This window comes from Lingula anatina, chromosome 10 (assembly GCF_051362555.1).
Source record: "Lingula anatina isolate TDL-2025a chromosome 10, LinAna3.0, whole genome shotgun sequence".
In the NCBI taxonomy this organism is placed as follows: Eukaryota; Metazoa; Brachiopoda; class Lingulata; order Lingulida; family Lingulidae; genus Lingula; species Lingula anatina.
In genome coordinates this window covers 12,460,539-12,480,598 of record NC_141776.1, presented here as the reverse complement: position 1 = coordinate 12,480,598, position 20,060 = coordinate 12,460,539, and the positions used below count along the sequence as shown (strand labels likewise).

The 20,060-nt window shown below is 36.5% G+C and overlaps 2 protein-coding genes across 3 annotated transcripts; one reads left to right on the top strand and one right to left on the bottom strand.

Annotated features, from left to right (window-relative positions):
- Nucleotides 1-707: 707 nt before the first annotated feature.
- Nucleotides 708-8,068, bottom strand: LOC106150806 (uncharacterized). The gene is made up of 6 exons (XM_086996521.1): nucleotides 7,542-8,068; nucleotides 4,676-4,759; nucleotides 4,044-4,134; nucleotides 3,695-3,809; nucleotides 2,597-2,735; nucleotides 708-2,447 (listed from the first exon to the last, which is right to left on the bottom strand). Exons 1-6 carry the CDS (start codon nucleotides 7,753-7,755, stop codon nucleotides 1,708-1,710), a joined length of 1,383 nt encoding a protein of 460 aa, XP_086852647.1. The 5' UTR covers nucleotides 7,756-8,068; the 3' UTR covers nucleotides 708-1,707.
- Nucleotides 8,069-12,092: 4,024 nt separating this feature from the next.
- LOC106150813 (RNA-binding protein 3) lies at nucleotides 12,093-19,945 on the top strand. Of its 2 annotated transcripts, none has more exons than XM_013523813.2 (6): nucleotides 12,093-12,280; nucleotides 14,935-15,057; nucleotides 15,693-15,860; nucleotides 16,507-16,568; nucleotides 17,232-17,418; nucleotides 17,833-19,945. In XM_013523813.2, the coding sequence occupies exons 2-6, from the start codon at nucleotides 14,998-15,000 to the stop codon at nucleotides 17,836-17,838; spliced, it is 483 nt and encodes a 160-aa protein (XP_013379267.1). In that variant the 5' UTR covers nucleotides 12,093-12,280; nucleotides 14,935-14,997; the 3' UTR covers nucleotides 17,839-19,945. The 2 variants fall into 2 exon arrangements, with proteins under 2 accessions (XP_013379267.1, XP_013379269.1); XM_013523815.2 differs by having other exon boundaries at nucleotides 12,094-12,280; nucleotides 15,754-15,860.
- Nucleotides 19,946-20,060: the final 115 nt, after the last annotated feature.

Genomic DNA, 20,060 nt, shown 5'->3' with positions numbered 1-20,060 from the left:
GCAATGACGGGTTGGTGGGCATGCTTTTATTGCACATTTAGTTTTTTATCCCCGCTAAGATAGGTTGATGGGCTTGCTTTTACTGCACATTTGTTTATTTATTTATATTATTCTCCCCGCTACGGCGGGTCAAGATGCATGCCTCTACTACATTTCTATTTACACATTTTCCTTTCACTTATAGGGTGTATTTCCAGAGATTTAGATCGATCCAGGGATTAAGATTTAGATCGACCTAACTCCCTAGGGGTTCACGCTAAATTGCAGTCAGCCGAGCGCGCACCATAGTTAATTACCCCCTTACAGCTTTCAGTAGGCGGGACAGACGCTTAAGCCGGCTAAGCTGACAGTAATCTAGTAAGACTCCCCACAGGGATAGATCTATCTAAATTCTATGGGAATGGGGTCATAGACTTTTTGCATAGGTTCATCGCCTCGTCTCGAACTTCTATCCGCGCTGAGATGTCGATTAATGTGCCGACAACCATTCAAATAAAGGTGCCTGAAATACCAATAAATATAGGATTTCTCATGGCCGTGTGCTTGAAATTAATGTCATCTTTTTCATTAACTGTATCTTTGTGTAATCATGAATGTCGATATTTTGTGACGATTTACGAAATGAAATGCACTGGAAACATAACGTATTTTCAATTGTAAAACATACTTATTAAGTGCCCATATAGAATAATATAAACATACAAATCTTTGCGTTCATGATTGAATTTATTAGCAGTTGAGTTACAAGACAAAAAGAGGATATCTCGCATGCAATATAAAACTCATATTTGATTCCACGGGTAGAAATTGCTTAAAAGTAGCATTACTGTCGTATGGTTGCCCATGTGAAGGTATGTGCCCAAAAAATGTGAAAATTCGGGTATGACAGATCACGTGCAAAATCTTTTAAATCATTCATACTAACGTATCAGTCCGTTTCTTTTAAATACTTGATATCAAGATTTAAATACACCTGCATCCTAAGCATTGCAGAGCGTCCGAAATGCACTGTATCTTTTTATGCCACCGTGGAATATCTTAATTTCAAATACAACAGTCCACTTACGGTATATTCAAAAGCTGAAAAGTATATTTCTTATCTCATTTTAAACCTTATCCTGATTCTAAAAATTAATAAAGTTCATGTTTGATGAGCCTAAGGGTCCGTCTAAAAGAGTCAATGTAGGGGAAATTGTTTCCACCCACGATTCCGCTAGCATAGTTCCTTAGGAAATTGCTGAAAATTCAAAGCAACGCGCGCACACTTTTGCTAAAATCATGGAATATTTCGGAAACTAGGGACATAATTTTTCTTTCAAAGCACTCTGTGAAAATTAACACAAAACCTTCCTCAACTTTGACCGCTGACCTAGAAGAATATATTACGTCATCCTGTTTTATGTGTACTTCACGAAATACTAACTCTGAGATGAAATTCTTTATCTTTGGATTATTCTGGTCTTCCTCTCCAATCTATGCTTCCTTCATCATTTGCTCTTTCCTTTTGATTACCGATAATTTATCAAATTTATCACTGATCGCTAGAACAAAACCAAAGAGATAAAACAATCTCAAGCATAAATTTAAGGTAGAAAATGCAATTACAACGAACCACTTACGACTGAACCTAAACATATTTAAAACGCAGATGTTATATCTTGTCGGAATATTCCATTATTTTAGGCAAGGATGTATTTCCAGAAGACATTACACAGTATACAGACAGGGGGTCTGAAGCATAACGTTGTTGTTGTTCAACGCCCGGAGTCCATGCACGGTACCCCTCTCCGCGAACTCGATGATGTAATGGTTTATGTTGTCCACAACGTCTTGCGACGGTGCCGTGAAGTACCCAGCATCGCGAAACACCTGCAGCATGCCCGCAATCGCACCTGCGACGAGGGGTGCGGCCATCGACGTTCCGCTTTTCTTTGTCGAACCGTGAATGTCTAGGAAGTCGGCGGCCATGATTTTCGACCCTGGAGCGTAGATATCGACGCACTTTCCGAAGAAACTGAAATCCGCCAAGAAATCATCTTCGTCTGTGGCGCCAACTGTGAGGGCCCCTTCTACGCTTGCCGGGGATGCATTACACGAATCAGTCTCATCGTTCGGATCTGACGGGTTGTGATTCCCAGCGCTGATTGCCACTGGGATGCCTACATCCAATACCGCGTTCACGGCGTCGTTGAGGGACGCGCTTTTCGGACCACCGACTGACATATTTATTACTGATAGACGGTTGTTTTTTTTAACTTGTGTCTCTATCCAGTATAGCCCCTCCTCCACATCGGAAGTAAGACAATACCCATTCTCATCGCATACCTTGACGGGGATGAGGTTCACCTCCTTGGCTACTCCATAGGTGGCGCCACCTAAGGTACTGGCTACATGGGTACCATGACCCTGGTCGTCTGCAGGACTGGAAAAACCACGTGCGTGCCAACCTGAAATAACAACACACAAAACTTTGATGAGAATTACTAACCTTCTGTTTTTTTGTTTTTTTTTTTTTTTCTTGTGCTCACTCACCTCTCTCTCACGCCGTCCCTCTCACACTCTCTCTCTCATGTAATTTCATTTTAATATAATTTACCTTTTGACACTTGCACTCTTCCTCCAAAGTCATCGTGGTTAGGATTAATTCCAGTGTCAATGACATATGCGTCTATATCTAGACCGAGTGCCCAGGTGGAGAAAAAATTATCCTTATTTGGGTATACTCTGTCCAAATTCTGGATAAAAGAAAACATGATGGAAAGACATTTTACAGTGGCGGATTTAAGAGTGTGTCGGGGGGGTCCTGACCCTCCTTCGATTTTGAAAAAAATAACACCAATGGACCTCTCTTGAAATTAGAATTTTGACCAGCTGAATCATAGTTCTAAACCGAACAAGCAGCACCGTTCGCCCTCTAAAATACCAAAAATTTTCGGGACCCAAACCCCACACCAAGGGGGAAGAGGTAGGGTCGGCTTCGCATCTGCGGACCCCCCCCCCTCTTTAAATAAATCTGGATCCCCTGGATCCCCCCCGATTTTACATCCGTCAACGAAGAAGTTTGTTTATCTGTTTGTTTGTTTGTTGTTACTGCCATCCACTTCAATGAGAAAAAAGTTTATTGTAGCCAAATACACATAGACAACTGTTGTTTTGATCATGTGCAATATACAAACTAAGCTGGGGGAAATATTAATAAAATATATTGCTTGTTTTATGGGTTTTTCGAGTGCTAAACTGATAAGAACTTTTTACAGATATAAAAAAATTAATCAAAAACACATTTCCTCTACTCTGGGTTTCGCGGAGATACGCCGTAGTATATATGCCCGGTCGTCAGAATTTTTTTAATTTGATTCCATTTTATTTGGATTCAAATAAAATCATCCTCCTTATCTACATTCTATATAAGACAGCTATGGATTTTTTCTTTGTCTGTTGAAACTAAGAAATAAAAATAAATTATCTTCCTCCTTGGCAGAGGTCTGCAGCCTTTATGCTAACATATTTGATTAATTAGACACGCCTCTATACCCGTATAAAATGAGATTTGCACTCAGGAAAGAGAGAATGAGAGGAAAGAGAGAAAGGCTGCACATGGAAGCGTACTGAGACAAAAAATCTTTAACACATAGGAAGCTCACACGCATATAAACTGTAACATACACATGCACACACACACATTGATATTTACCCATGTAGAGTCGGCCGGGAAAGAACTCGAACAATGCTGCAAAGACACCGAAATTTTTCTATCTTGCTCAATTTCCACAAAAAGGTCAGTCCGCTTGCGAAGATTTTGGAGGTCACTAGCGAAAATTAAAAATTTGTGTAGATTTTCTCCCCAAAACATATCTTTGAAATAAACTTGAACTATGATATCTGAACAATGATATTGGATAAAAAGATAAATATCTTCAAAATTGTTCGAAATCTAAGATAAAATCGAATTTCAAATAATGAAAATTATATCACAGTTATCCATCGCTAAAGGCTGAACCAGAAATCTTCATGGATGAGACACGAGTTAAAGAATGAAATACCTATCATTTATTTCCTTTAGAATGACGTAGTTAGCTTTCTGATTGAAATCCAGCCTTTTTTGGTAACCTCTTCCTTCCAGAATGCGACTAACTGTAAGGGGTGCATAATTGTAAATTGTAACTGTAAAATGGGTACTTAGAATATATTGCTTTTAAAACAAAATACATTTTACCTGACTGTCGGTGTTTATGTATAAAACTATATAAGACTCATTAGTACAGTTTGCATCAGATAGCGGGTACACCTGCATGCGATGCGAATTACAATTCCTTGTACATTTAGAAAATGTGCATGTATGTCATTCTTACATGTACTTTGCTTTGAAAGAAATACATTAAGTAATTTGTCATCTTTTTTGGTTTAACAGTTCCTTAAAGATCGTTTTGAGGCTTTCATGATAACCTCTCAAAATCACTTTTCGAAAGTCATGTAAAACAGGTACACAGGCACTTTTTGCAATGACCGAGTTAGTAGTTTTGGCTCCTAGCTGAATATTTATCTTATCTATTTATCTGAATATTTAGCCATGTTGAGTGGTCATACATGTAATATGTATTACAGTTTTTATTAGTCCTTGATAAAACTGAACCTACTGAATTAAATTTTTAACAATTTTAAGTGGATCACTTACTTTCTTCGTATTCACAACCAGGCCGAAGACGGGCAATGTACTGGTTGGGGACGGCCGTTCCATCCGTAGGAATTATTAGCGGCACTACAAATGCAAGGTGTTAATAAAAACAATCTGACAGATAAATGATATTCATCATCAGCGACATAAGAAATGCATGATAATGATAATAAATCTCTGAAAAAAAAGATATCATACTACAGTATAAAAAATGTGTCAACCCTATCGCATTTGTCTTCTTAGGGGTTAAGATTAGTAGTGATATGACCTACACACACTGGACAAAAGAAGTGTCACCCCCTAACTCAGAGTAATAAAAGTAGGCCGATCTTGGGTACTTATAATGCCTGGTCTACTTATAATGTGACTAATGAGTATAAAACCGCTATACCATGGAATTGTATTGTTGGTCTTGTACATGTACAGCAAATGTTATTCCTGTCTTCCTCCAATATGACAAGATACAGGCAATTATATAACGGTTATAGGTGCAAGTTATTAACCTGAAGAGGCGGAATATAAGCAATGTCAGAATATCGATACAATTGAATTGTTCAGTCAGAACCGTGCAGAGGGCCTGATCTCGGTATAGAAACACTGGATCAAGAGACAAACTGCCTCTGATGGGTCGTCCAAGAAAAAATACTGGCCGTGAAGACCGACGACTGATTTTGATGTCCAGGTTGTCAAAGTTCGACACTGCTTGTCAGTTGACAACACAGTGGAACAATTTCACACATAAGAATGTGTCTGTGAAAATTGCTAGGCGTCGGTTACATGTTCAGAGAGTGTACAGCAGGGTAGCAAGATTGAAACCTCTTATATCGTTTCAAAACAGGCAACGTAGAGTAAACTAGGGTCAACAGGATCTGGAACTGGACAGTTCATGACAATTAGTCCTATATATTTTTTTCTGATGAGTGTCGCTTTGGCCTAACCTCTGATGACAGACGGGTACTATGCTGGCAAACTGCTGGTAAAGCATTTGAACCACATGCACTTAATTTTCGAACCCGGAGCAGCATATTCGTCATGGTGTGGGGCTGCATCCGCATCCATGGCTTGGGCGAATTGATAGTGGTTGATGGAAACATGAATCACTAGAAATATATCGATGTTTTGGAGTCAGGCTTGCTACCATCTATTACTAACATGTTTGGTGACAGGAATTATCCATTTGTTCACCAGGATGACAATGCTCCTTGTCACAGGCCCAGAGCAGTTGATGATTGGTTTGACCAACAGGACATTCGCAGGGTGATGTGGCCTGCCCAGAGTCCGGATGCAAACATAATAGAAAATGTGTGGAATGATATGTCAAAACTTTTTACAAATGCCCGTCTAACCAGCAGAGAAACTCTGTAATATTCAGTGTTTCATGCTTGGGCCAGCATTAGCCCTGAACGCATCAGACAATTATATGAAACCTTGCTTCGTAGACTGGCACCTATTATTAGGTCACGTGGCTATGCCACTAAGTACTAATTTTGGACTTGAAACTGCATATTTTGGTAGAGTGTATACTTTGTTCTCATTTTGTGATTTTTTGTGAAATTTGATGTTAATAAAATGATACCAGGAGCATATCATTCCGCAGTCATTTATCTCCCCCATAGTATTGGCTCAGTAGGGGTGACACTTCTTTTGTCCAGTGTGTGTAGGAAGGTCACATCTGTGATATTTGCAAAAAAAAAAAAAAACAAGTAAAAGGCTTCACAATCTTAAGCTTTTGAAAAGAGCGGGTATTCCAACCAATGAACTTGCAAGCTTTTACATATTAGTATTCAGACCTACATTAGAATATGCATATCAGGTGTGGCACCCAGGTCTCACACAACAATAAGTTGATAAAATTTTATCCATCCAGATAAGAGCATGTAAGATTATATTCCCAGAGCTGCCATATGATGGGCACTTGAAACGTGTAAAGTTATCACTCTTGCTTGTAGAAGAGATGAACTATCTAAAACATTATTGCATAAAATCTACTCCGAAGGACGCAAAATCCATCATTTGCTACCAGAGATAAATGAAAGTTTCTCTACTTTGCGCCGGGTTTATAAGTACACTGTGCCAAAACTGAGGACTGTCCGATCGTCCAAAACTTTTATCCCATGGGCTTTATTAATTTTAAGAACTGAGGTTTTTATCAACTTTTAACACTTACAAGTACATTTTATAATTGTGTATCTCACCACTATTTGTTTTTTATTGTAAAATCTAACTTTTTAAGTTGCAAATAAATACATATTATTATTATTATTATGAAATTGTCCTTTACCCCCAGGAAATCCATTTTTTGGCCAAAATGAACAGCTGTTATCCCTTAAACTAATATGTATAACCATCATTTAGAATTTATCCACTGGTTAGGCTTATACACTGGCTAGTGCTAAACGTCTTTTATGAAACTGGGCCCTGGTGTTTCCTGAATGTACAAAAAGGGAGAAACTTACCACTGCACGACTTACAAAAAAATTCCTGACGAGTAACGCATTATATTTGAGACTTTATATGCATGTAGATATTAATTTTAAGTAGTTGTTTCAAATGCAAAATTATGTCAAATTAAAACTCAACAGATGTCACAAAAGATTGAAAATAATAATGGACCCGGCAGTATTTAACTGAAAAAAGTGTGAAGCGAACCATGGAACAGACGGAGCACGCTTCATGGCAAGTTTTTTACGGACCTCCCTTCGCTCGCTCCCCCGGTTTAATTGACACTGATATAACTTTTGCAATATACCGGACAGAGGGCCACCTTAAATTTGCCCCCAGTGTGACAGACTTTGTCATACTTAGAATGAGAGTAGAAAAAAATGTAATACAACTTTCTTTAAAATATCAACTCTCTCAAAGTTACCTAAACCGTCCGGCTCGTCGATGTCTACCAGTCCTCTCTCTTTCATCTTCCTATTGATTTCTTCGGGGGTTTCTCTTTTCATGTACTTCAGTCTGCGTTCCTTGGGAATTTTTCCCAGCTTGCCCTCCAGTTCCTCCTCAGTCATATTGGCAAACACCAGTTCTACCGCGAGAAGCGTAAAAAGCACGGAGGCGAAAAGCAAAAACAATTTCATGATTTCCGTTCTTCACCCAAGATGACCGTTCGCGTTTGTCAGCTATGAGAAATATATTTTGACTTTACAAATCACGACCCGTGGACCACTTCTCTTACCAAACTCAAGATTCGATCGAGGCCGAATATGACAAAGCTTGGGAAAACAGCGACTTATGATCATTCTTTTTTTCAAAGTCACCTTCGTGAATTAAGAACCTATTGGCGTGTGCGTCAGTGCATTGAATTAGTAATACGATGCAGGGCCTAAATAAAAAATAAGAATATTCAGAATATCTTAAGCGCTATGCAGTCTGTTATCGCACAACCATAAATCTAAAAAAATATGACAGTAGAATAGGCAGTACATACGAAACCAACAGTATATACAATACAGAACACAAAGCTAAAATATGATAACTATATAATTAAAAATGATCACATGTATATAGTTAGGGCAAGTAGATAACACAGTGATAGCGATAACAGTAACTGGCTACACTTCAGTTGACAGAGGCCTTTCTCTTATCAGAGGCTTTTTTATATATGAGTGACCACTGGCAGTGCAGTTATAGTGTCATAAGCTTAAACCGCTGAACCGAGCATCGGTGGAGCGTAGATTCCCAGTAACACATATAAACCACTTATACTAGTTTATTATACGACTCAAATAAATTCGACATGCCAAGGGATAGACTGAATAAATCACCCGATCAGCCGTAGACTGCTCCTTTCTTTAAATTTTTGGTCAAAAATTTAACCTACTTTCGTGACTAACTTTTCTGTCCCATTGATATACAGCATAGAATGCTAGCAGAAAAATCCGTACAAATATCATATTTCGGGTAAAATTAAACAATGCCTTTTGGTAATTCTCTTAGCTATACTACTTGAAACTATATGCTGGCATTTGGTTGGCTTTTGTGGCAAAGAAAATTGACTATATGTATCTTTAATTTTTTTGCTTTGTTGTAATAAATATTAAACATTTGTGTCTGATTTAGGCCACACTTTTTTAATTTTATGGATGACATCCTGCGCGCGCACCGATTTTCGCCCGTTCTCAAAAAAAAAAAAAAAAAAAAAGCCCCCCCCCCCAGCCCCCAACAAAGTCGGTTGTCGCAAATGTCGTTATTGAATTTGCCAGGAAATGAGCTTCCTGCCCATGTGTATTTTTGCCACGTGGAAATGCATCCACTTTGGCGTCAAATTCATCTCTAGGATTACTTTCAAATTACACAACAATAAAAGTCATAAAGAGAACGGGCCCCATTGTTTTGGATTGGCATGCCATTGATATTTGGCATGGAGATATCACCTTTTTACAATTGTGCGAAAGGCTGGCGGCGGCCGAAAAATTTCTGTGACATTCTGTACAAAGCAGCACATTACTACCAGGTTTTCTGTAGCGAAAAAAGGGTCGACAAGGGCGTTGAGGTATTTGGTGGGCTGAAGATCGGACAGGCCACCTGACAGTTTGGCTGCTTCGTGTGAGTTGAAGTAGACAAAATGGCATCGTCCGAAATTACCTTTAATAGATTTGGTAGTATTAAGCATATCTTTGCATCATTTTTAAACATTTCTGTAAAGTGTTGAAAATGCTTTAATATTCTGAGAATACAAATAAAGACACACTGTTTGATTGATATTTGTTTTATTGATTGCTATACCAACTGAATGCATGAAATAACCTTAAATAGATTTGGTAATATGAAGTATACAGGTATCTATTCATGACTTTTTTTTTTTACATTTCTACGAAGTATTCACAATGCTTTAATATTTTAGAGCATGGATAAAGACATATTGTTAGTTTGATACGTGTTTCTGTGGTAAGATTTGTGTTTCCAGCTGAGTACTGACAGCATTCCTTTACTTAAGCAGCACTTTTTTTTTTGGACTGTTTTTTTTTTTTTTTCGCCCTCGCGCACCGATTTTGGGGTACCCAGAGGATGTCATCCATAAAAATAAAAAAGTGTGGCCTTACCTGCAATCTGTAATAGCTTTCATCGAAAGTACCCACAAGGATAACACGCCTTGATAAGGTGAATGTCGTCTTCCGTGGCATTAAGATCATGCAACGCGCATGTGTTAATCTGTCAGCAGCCTCGGTGGTTGATTTGAGTGTTTGACTGGGTTCCCATACCTAGATCGATCTAACAGGGTCGATCCATCTCCGAGGGGTTTCTCGCTAAATTGCTTGCATCTGAAGCGGCTTAGATGTCTGGCACCTCAACTGAATCTGTTAGGGGGTAATTTTAATTTAGTTAAAACTGTCGTTTAGCAGCTTCAGTTGGCGTACCACGTACACATCTAAGCCGCTTAAGCTCAAAGCAATCTTGGAGATAGATCGATCCACAGTTAGCAGGATAGGGTGTGGGAATGTTCCCTAAGATCACACAAGGTGCATGTGACAATCTGCATGTGTCAGCAGCCTCGGTGGTAGGTATGAGTTTATTGGTTTATTAGTTTCAATCTTAAGGTTATGTGAGCTTGTTCCAAATTGAGTCAAAATATTAGACCGCGTTCAGATAAACCCATCGTACTAGCGGGATCGATTCAACTTTGCAGGGGAACGTGTCATCAGTTTACACGTCTCCTCGAGTGAAAGAGCTTCCGAGAACCGAGCGCGCACGTTAGTACCCCTTGCTGGGGAAGGAGGCGTGGCAGACAATTAAGCAGCTGACTGCATTGACTTCACCTAAACAAAAATCCCCGCAGAGTTGGATCGATCCAGCTAGAACGATGAGTCTATGACCCCATTCCCAGAGATTAGATCGATCCAACTAGATCGACCTAACTCCTTGGGGGTTCACGCTTAATAGCTGTCAGCCGAGCGGACACGAAAGTTAATTACCCCCTTAATACAGCTTGTAGTAGGCGGGACGGACATTTAAGCCAGATTATCTGACAGTAATCTAGTGAGATTCTCTACGGGGATAGATCGATCTTAAATCTATGGGAATGCGCCCTATCTGAAAGCTTCCTTACATTAATTTCATATCTGAACACTCCCTTACATTTAACTTCTGCCCTTTAAGGTATCTGCATGGTTAGAAACTCAGTTTTAAAGTGGCAATACATGTCTACAGTTTGTGGTTTGGTACCATGCCTGTGTGTAGACCTCATTTAGCCGTCTTTATGTTATAGCTGTCCATCGTGTTTAATCCTGTAGGCAGAGATTATTATTATTATTATTATTATTATTATTATTATTATTATTATTATTATTATATTGCATCATTTTACTAGTATTTACTTATTTATTGTATCAGATATAGGTGATGAAGACGTGGTCGCGTTAAAATCATTGGACCTGACCAGGGGAACTCTTCCAGTCCTCTAACCCTTCGATTGTCTATTGACATAAATATCATCGGATCTTCGACCTCCACGTCAAATGTGATTGAACAACACAATCTTAAATTCAATTAAATGGGGCAATGATATAAATAATGGAATATACTGCCATATGAAAGAGAACATTGAAAAGCTGTCTCTACCAGCATTCACTTCTTACATCTTGGTAGAAAAAATTATGAGATGAACTTTATACTAACCAGCTTAAAAAAAACATTTGTCATGAAGTGGCTGAAGAGGCTGAGTGCTCAGTGCAACACAAATCAATCAAAGCAATATATCTCACATCTCAGCCCACCACGGGAAATGAATACAATTCTGGTGGTAAATTTCTGAACGCCCAGTAGTCGAATTAAGTCCCTGTTTTTTTTCCAAAAAGTTTGGTTTTCTGTAATATTCTCTTAAGAGATTATACCCCTGTAGGCCCTATCACAGAGTGTAGTCATCTACGGAAGTCACGTGATGTGATGGCAAGCACAAATTCCAGAATAACTGCGTTAACCACAGTTTTGGATGGTAAAATGGAATTTATTATATTTCTATGGGCTGTTTACAATGCATTTATTGTGAAACATGGATAACCTGAGAATAGTTGTTATCCCTTTAAGAATAGTGCGTGCGTGTGCATATGTGTTTGTGTAAGAAAGAAAGAGATAGAGAGAGGGGGGGGGCAATGATTCGCGGTATCTTGTGATCACGGTCTGTGCCCTGAATACCCCGCGGCGTAATTACTGGCAGCGCGAGCCATTTACTTCCAAAGCCGTAATTAATTCTCGGCTGCGCTCGGAGTGATCACAAGATACCGCGAATAGAAAATAGATTTTTAGAAAATAGATTTTTCATGTGAACGGAGCTAGTCTGAGTCTCTCTCACACACGCACACACACGTGCACGCACATTTGCCCCGCAAGATTGAGACCTACTTTTTTCTCTTTATTAATGAAGAAAAAATATCCCCGCAATACGAGCCTTGCGCGTTTGTAAGATAAGCGTATCTACGTGTTGCTAACATTTGTATTTATGGTGACATTCATCTTGTCTTGCTGTTTGCTCACTCTATCGTAAACAGCTGCCGTGGCCTTAATTGTCTTTGTAGTCGCCCACCGTGCCCCCTATCAGCGGTTTTCTCCGGTGTTACGTACAGTCCATGCGGTTTTTCCAAGTCACTGTGATTTTATCCAAACTAAGTGAGTATTCATAAAACAAGCTGCTTTGAGCCCATGTGTTTAAAAAGAACAAGTATTGCACGTTAGTTTGTGTGGAAATCGTGAAGTTTTAAATGCAATGCAGAAGGAGAATTTGGTGTCGGGTAATGTATATGAATCGTGGTTGGGAATAGCAGTGATGCCATCAACCGCTGGCAGTGACAAGCTGGCAAAACGACAGCGCCTTTCAGAACATATTTGACTGGTACATAATACTAATGACATGAGCCCGATTTATAAAGTAGACCTTATGTATAAATTTTTCTGTGAGATCCATAATAGACTTGCAAATCCAAGTCATCTTTCACTTCTTAGTCAAGTCCACGTGGGTTTACTGCAGTCGGTCACCTGTATAATAGAAAATGAGGTTAGGTCAGTTTTTCTTCATACACACGTGATTTTTCACTGTTATGTCTCTGATTTGAAATGACAATGAAGAGGCAAGTATAGAAAGTTGTTTTGTTGTATTTTATTTATTTATTCAATTTTTCGGGGGTTTATTTCAATATGAACCAAAGTTGCATGGAGAATGGGCTGGAGGGGGAGGGGAGGACTTAGATACATTTGAAGTTGCTGTAGATTCTCTGTAATGTATATGCAGATCACTTCTACCAGTTTCTTACACGATGTGACTAAATCAACATGCCATGACTTATATGAAAAGAAAAAAAAGACAAATAAACTACTAGTACTCGATCAGAAATATAATAGAACTTTAAAACTAGCTGTGCCGTCTTAAAATTTCTGGCTGTAAATTGACCTATACTTAGCCATCCCTCCTGCCAAATTCACGTACGGTAATTCTCCAATCTATACGAACGATTTAAATTAATTATTTTTGGAAGATAATCATTTTGTTCGTAAGGCTTGAAATTCAGTCTGCTAAAAATTGCCACGCGTTCGTATCCATTGAAATACGGATGGAATACGGCTGTACCTGAAGTTATCTCCACTTACCTACATTGCTAAGTGTAAGCATTACTTTCAGATTAAATCACTGTGATCAGCTAAAAGCACAAACAAATTATTCTTGCGATATTGCAATGAATTAAAACAAACTAAACAAAAGTCGGGAATTCAAGTTAAAAAACAATTTCTTCATACTAAAGAGGTACATTTCTCCCAAGACAAGACAACATCGTTTTTCCCTGTTATGTTTTACCAAGACAGGACAACATCGTTTTTCCCCCAACTTCTGTCAAAAACAGACAAGAATATTTTCGTATCCAGCTGCATATTTTATTTATTGCGTGTTTACTTTTAATATGATTTCACATATAGAAAATTTGCAATATTAATAATGTCACACCCCCCATTAGGCCTACATAAATTTCTCCCGCCAAAACAAAATACTTGAAACTCCTCACAGTAGATATCACTGACGTTAATAGAGATTATACTTGATATGAAAAATAACATGAGCTCAATTCAAGTCTATTTATGAAAGTCTTTTACAGCATATTAATTTGCACGCAATCAATGTAAACATTATTAGAAAAAAATACAGAAAACTGCAGGCAAATTTGTATAAGGTCATACGGCACCTTTATTTTTCACAATCACTAATATCAGTAAGGTTTACCTAATAGTTGTTCATGAGACAAGGTCTTTAACAAGGAAAAACAAACAAACAAACAAACAAAAAGTACATTAACTTTATCACAACTCAAATTAGAAAAATAAATACAATACAAGACAGAACTCCTCTTAAAAAAATTAATTTCCTGATGACTACCAAAAACAAATGAAAATCTCGATCATTGACAATGGATTTCTCATACTCTTCTGTTGTGCGTGGGTTTCAAGTTTTAGATTTTACTAGAAACCAGTTATCGGTGAAACACTGATGGTGGATGTTGATGATCCAGTTGGCCGGCAGAAGTTAAGAAATGATAATAAACAGTAAGTAATTTATGCGTACTGATGCTGTCAATAGTTTCTCAATAACAATAGGGTTTTAAAACTACTGGCCTGTAGCTGCCGGCGGGTAGGTTGAGTCCTCCTATCGTCTCATTCAAAAACAGCACAAATACATGATAACAATCTCTCCTGTCAAGTGGCAGTTCCTTTGTTTGGAACGGTGGGCTGAAAACTCGCTTTGACGAATCATGGGGCGAGTTTCAATCAGGCACACTTTCTTGCTATCAGAAAATTTAAATTGTGCCCAAGGTGAGTTTAGCGATCGTTCGTACAGAACGGAGACAAAAAAATTCAGATTCTGAGAAAAACGTTTCGTTCGTAATTATTGCGGCGTTCGTATAGATTGGAGAATTACCGTAGTAAAGAATGAAGTGTTACTGCTGCACACTAAGTCATTCAAATGATTTGCCAAAAATGGTATAGAAAGAAAGCAGAAAATTCCCATCCACGTATCATTTTTTACAGCAAATATTAAACAATACCCTTTGGTATTTCTTTAAGCTATGCTATTTGAAACAAAAGATATGGTGGCATTTGGCTGGGTTAAGCAGTGATATTTTGAGATGTCATATTTATCTTTTAAATGAACAGATATTTATTTTAATTTTATCATAGAACTAAAATTAAAATTTGGCTGGGTAATTCTTTGAGATTCCATATTTGTATCTCTAATGAATATTTATATCTCTAATGAATATTTATTTTAATTTGACCAGATTACTAAAACCAGACCTCAAGAATGGATCAAGCAGGGAAGCTTTATTGTGGGGGCCTGAACTATGACACCACAGAACAAACCATTCAACAGACCTTTGAACGCTTTGGAACAGTGGAACAGGGTAAGGTTGAAATATCCCTGATAATTCATCAAAGTCGTCAAATTCGGACCAGGTATTGTGAAAATTTTGCTAGAGCAAAGAACATATTGCTATATAAACAGGATAATTCATAATGATAATTCATATAATTCTTCAAAACCTACAAATATGGACCAGGATATACGAAACATTTGCTAGACTAAAGGACATTTTTTTTTAATTGCAGCTCTTGAAATTGCCATAGGCCCATGAATGGCCCTCGTTACAATTTTCTGTTTTCAAAAAAAAAAAGGGGGAAAATTTGACAAGCACATCAAGAATAACATGACACAAGACTACAAAACATTTATCACTTGACTACAATTACGACCATGTAATGTAATCTACCAGTAACTACAGTATAATCATATAAATAAGTACTGTATCATGAGTCACTCATTTGCAAATGGTTTCCCTGAAAAAGATTTATAGTTTGTATATTGTAAATTGATTCAGGAGTACATTATACGTAATTCAGAAATCTAATTATTTTCTAAATTTTTACTTATTTATAGCACCCCAACAATAATCTTATCCAAGGGTTGTTTAGATTAAGATTAAAATAATTTATTTATTTATATTGTTTATTTATGCTATTGAAAACTGTTATCTTTCAGATATTAATTAAAAAGGAGAATTATATGCTGCAATTGTTTAGTATTGAAATTTCATCCACAGTACAACTGATTATGGACCATACCACGGGACGCTCGAAGGGATTCTGCTTCATCACCTTTCAGGACCCAAACTGCTGTCAACAAGCCATTTCTAATATGAATGGGCAGGCAAGGATATACTTGAAAACTTCCTTAAAGGGACACTCCATTGGGTTTTTTTTCCACCAAAATTAATATGTAGAGATTCTCTTCATGCATTTATAAATCTCCCGCTGTCATATTCATGTCTTGTAAAGCTTATATTTTCCAGTTCAGTTGAGTAGGAGAAAATTGCTCTTTACCCCAGGAAAAAACCCATGGAGTTGGCCTTAAACAAAATATTTTAGAAAATCTTTTTAATAAATGTGACTATTACTTTCTTGATTAGTTAAAGTCTACAGATTTTAGAAGAATTTGTATGTAATACATAATGTAGCACATTCATTTGTGTTTGTTAAAAATAAATTAATAAATAAATAGATAAATAAGTATCTGACTGGTTAGACATTCTAATTTTGTTAATTTGACAGGTTAACCGACATAAAATTCCTGTATTTATTTATTTATTTACTTATTTATTCATTTATTTATTTAGTGATAGATTTTTGTTTCTCCTCAATACCTTATATTTTATTTATTTATTTATTTATTTATTTATTTATTTATTTATTTATTTTATTCAGACTGTAGAAGTTTAATGGTAGACATCAACAACCTGTGATAGGTTTTTGTTTCTCGTCAATACCTTACATTTTATTTTTTGTCTTTATTCCAGGAGTTAGAGGGTAGGACTCTGAAAGTGGCACCAGCCACCAAGTCCAGTGGGGGAGGCGGACGGTAAGATTAGGAACTCGAGACATATTGAAACTTTAAGAAACAGCTGGAAATAAAGTTGGACTTGAGGCACATTCAGAACAAGTTAATCCATGGCCTAACAGATCCGCGGGTCAAATATGGCCATCCCACTTGAAAGCTTTCTGCATAATCCCTTAATAGACACTCAAGAGATTCACCGCCGGGATTAGGCTGTAAACTTTCAGCCATATTTGATCTGTGGATCAACTTTTATTGTGAATGTGGAAAATTTCTTACAATAATTTGCCATATTGACTTTTCATCATGGTTCTTTACTGTGAATTCACAATGCTGGCTTTTACATGTATTTCTGGCCTTGTCGACTGACTGGGCATGATTTTGTACTGATCTTTGAACATTTTTTTTTTTTTTTTTTTTTTTGTCTTGGCCAGTAGGATGAACAGTTTCAGCATGTCTTTGGGTTAGAATAAACGAAATGACATCATATTGGTTGAGCATGATTTTTTCAGGTGTATTTGTGTGCTGTTAAATTTTGAGATTTTTTCTAAAATTTTATTCCCTTGGCAAATTTATAAATTTACTCTCTTAAGTGAGATTTAAATAATGTTGGGTTCTTTCAACAGATTTCACAATTTTAACATTTTTGTTTATCTGACATACTACTGATATAATTACAAATTTCAGTGGAAGAGGTGGTGGTTACGGTGGTGGCTATAACCGCGGCGGATATGGAGGCTACGGAGGTGGAGATAGAGGATACAGCAGTGGTGGTTATGGCGGATATGGAGGTGGACAAGGCGGATATGGAGGACAAGGTGGATATGGAAATGCCTATGGTGGGGGTGGATATGGGCAGCAGCAGGGCTATCAGGTAATTACTTGAAGCTTTTAATTATCAAATTTAATAAAATATTTTTGTAGTTGAAGTGGATATGTTTTACTTTTAAATTGTAGTTGGCTGGGCATATATATATATATAAACTGATGGGAAATATATAGCATGATTATTTTTATGTTTGAACTTGTTCAGATTTATGTTAGGATTTAAAAATGTTAGTTTAACTGAAGTCCAGAAGTACAATAATTAAGGAAGGACAAGTAATGAGATCTAAAACTACTCAAATTGTTGGTATGCTTATCTTCTGCCAAGATGTTTTTACTTTTGTAAGTTTTATAAAATTAGTAACTTGTGTTGTGATTCTTCCATCCATCCGGGGACTTCAAAATTTACATGACCAACTTTGACCTATTGCTTTTTCTTTCTTTTTTTTTTTTTTCATTTTAGTATTAGCCAAGATACCAGTGACAGGGTCGACAGAACATATATCTACCCAGAGACTATATATCACCAACTGTTGTAGTATAGATTTATGACAGTTAACACAGATATTTTGCTCTCTCTTTCTCTCTCTCTCTCTCTTTTATTTTCTCTCTCTCTCTGTTCTTAGTTAAATTTTTTTAGACCAAACATTGGTTCATTAAGCTTGTTTAACTTTAGCCAGTAATAGAAAAAATGTATCATACATTTGTGGCAATTTGCCAGTGCTTTGATTCAGATTGGAAATAAGATTTTAATTTAACGGGGGGAAAAAAAGGTGGCAAGATTCCAGTGGATCTTGACTGTGACCTTGTTGAATTTAGATTTAGATAAAGTTTTAGACAAGTTGGGATAAAAGCAATACAGCACCAGTTAGTTTGGATGTTGTTGTTCCATGTCATGTATGTATAATGTCACTGAATCAACGTCTTGCAGCACATCTTGCAACATTATAACTTTTTCCTTGATATGATATGGATAACATTTTTGATCAAGATCCGAATTTCTTTTTTACTTTTTTTTCGGTAAGCCATTTGTATTTTCCCAGACAGATAGATTTTCCTTAGATAATCTCTTTGTGCAACATTTTTTTTTCCAGAAGATGCTTTCATTTGGCATGTCTGAAAAAAGACCAAAATTATTTTTGTAAATCTTTTTTTTTTTTTTTTTTAAGTCAAAGGACCGAATCTTAGTTTTAAATATGTCATGCGCACGTTGTTAAAAGACCTGAACATGTATTTTCATAACATTTGATTAAGACACACTTTGAATTTAAGCATTTTTTACTCTTATCCCTAGTTGTTAGGAAGAGTTGTAGGAAAGGAGTTAAGAAAAATGTTCACATTCCTCCACATTCAGTGAAAATAATGCAATTTTATAAGAAAGTCATCTGCTTTGTATATAGTCAGTTATTTTTAATTAATTTGTATTTATTTACTTGTTTATGTATTTGCAGAGTAATGAAAAATAAGCTTAACTTAAATTGAAATGTGAGTTTTAAGCGATGTGCAGTGGGGTTCATGATGACAAGTAAATCCTGAAATAAACATGTTTGTCTCTTTGTTACTATCTGTCTCATAAAATTTAATATGAAAAGTTTTCATTTCTTTTGTTCAAACAGCCTTGTCAAGTTTTACTGAAATGCTTTTTTTTTTTTTACTCCCTTTAACGTTGAAGATGTTACGCAATTTGATAAATGTGCATTTTTTCGGTATTGTCAGTTTTGCAAAACTTTTGTAAACTTAATCACAACACGGTAACATATATGAACAGTGCATTTTTGGGGAACAAAGAGTGTTATTCATTTAGTCATGGTATTACATTTGTTGACCAAGTTTAATAGCTTAATTTATATTAATATACCAGTATAATTGTAACTTATTTCTCAGTTTATTTAATTGTCAGCAGCTTAACAGTTTAATTGTTTTATCAACACAACTGATTGATAGACGAAAGTAACAGCTCTTAAGGTCTATCAGTTACTTCAGTGCAATGTGTGTGGATGGGAAAAAAGTAACAATTTTCTCTAGGTATCAATAAATTTGAAAATGGGACAGTGAGTGAATACAATTAGTTTGAAAATGTCATGCAATGGAGCTTGATGGAAAAACCTCTGGAAATAGTGTACAGTAGTCATATTGTATGTGGTGCAATTTGCATGCCTTTTTTTTTTTTTTTTTTTTTTTTTTAGTTTGAAGGATTCTTGTGAACTGTTTTCTTCAAGTGAATTTGCTTAATGACTTTCAAGTGACGGGTGCTAAAAAAGGTACATTATAACTTATGTGAGGAACATGTGACATTTCAAAGTCTATATTTTCTTATTATTTTTCTGTATTATTGTAATTATTTGTTATTTTGATGATAAGGTACTAATACACTCCATTAATAGTTCAAATTAGAAAGCATTTTTATTAATTATAAAAACAAACTAGAAATGAGGATAAACTTTGTGTATCTTTTATGATTTGTAGTTTATGATAATTGTTATTTGTCCATGTACTGGTATACTGTTTGTCTAACTTCCAAAGAAGCAGAATTGATATTATTTTCAACTGGTTTAAATAAAGTGAACTTATTTTCATTTCTTGGGTTTGGTCTAACATGCTGCTTGAATTTGTTCATGACTTGAAATTCTTTGAAACATGTGCCCTCTGTTCTCCAAATCCCCAACAAGATTTGATTTATTTTCCAAAAAG

What these genes read in the sequence shown, in the direction of transcription:
- LOC106150806 (XM_086996521.1), bottom strand. Translation starts at nt 7,755, where the DNA reads ATGAAATTGTTTTTGCTTTTCGCCTCCGTGCTTTTTACGCTTCTCGCG. An exon ending in TGGTTGTGAATACGAAGAAA is followed by an intron (nt 4,135 to 4,675) that starts GTAAGTGATCCA and finishes CACCCCTTACAG; the next exon opens with TTAGTCGCATTCTGGAAGGA. An exon ending in CTAAAGGAAATAAATGATAG is followed by an intron (nt 3,810 to 4,043) that starts GTATTTCATTCT and finishes AATTTTCGCTAG; the next exon opens with TGACCTCCAAAATCTTCGCA.
- LOC106150813 (XM_013523813.2), top strand. Translation starts at nt 14,998, where the DNA reads ATGACACCACAGAACAAACCATTCAACAGACCTTTGAACGCTTTGGAA. An exon ending in CTTTGGAACAGTGGAACAGG is followed by an intron (nt 15,058 to 15,692) that starts GTAAGGTTGAAA and finishes GTTATCTTTCAG; the next exon opens with ATATTAATTAAAAAGGAGAA. An exon ending in TTTCTAATATGAATGGGCAG is followed by an intron (nt 15,861 to 16,506) that starts GCAAGGATATAC and finishes TCTTTATTCCAG; the next exon opens with GAGTTAGAGGGTAGGACTCT.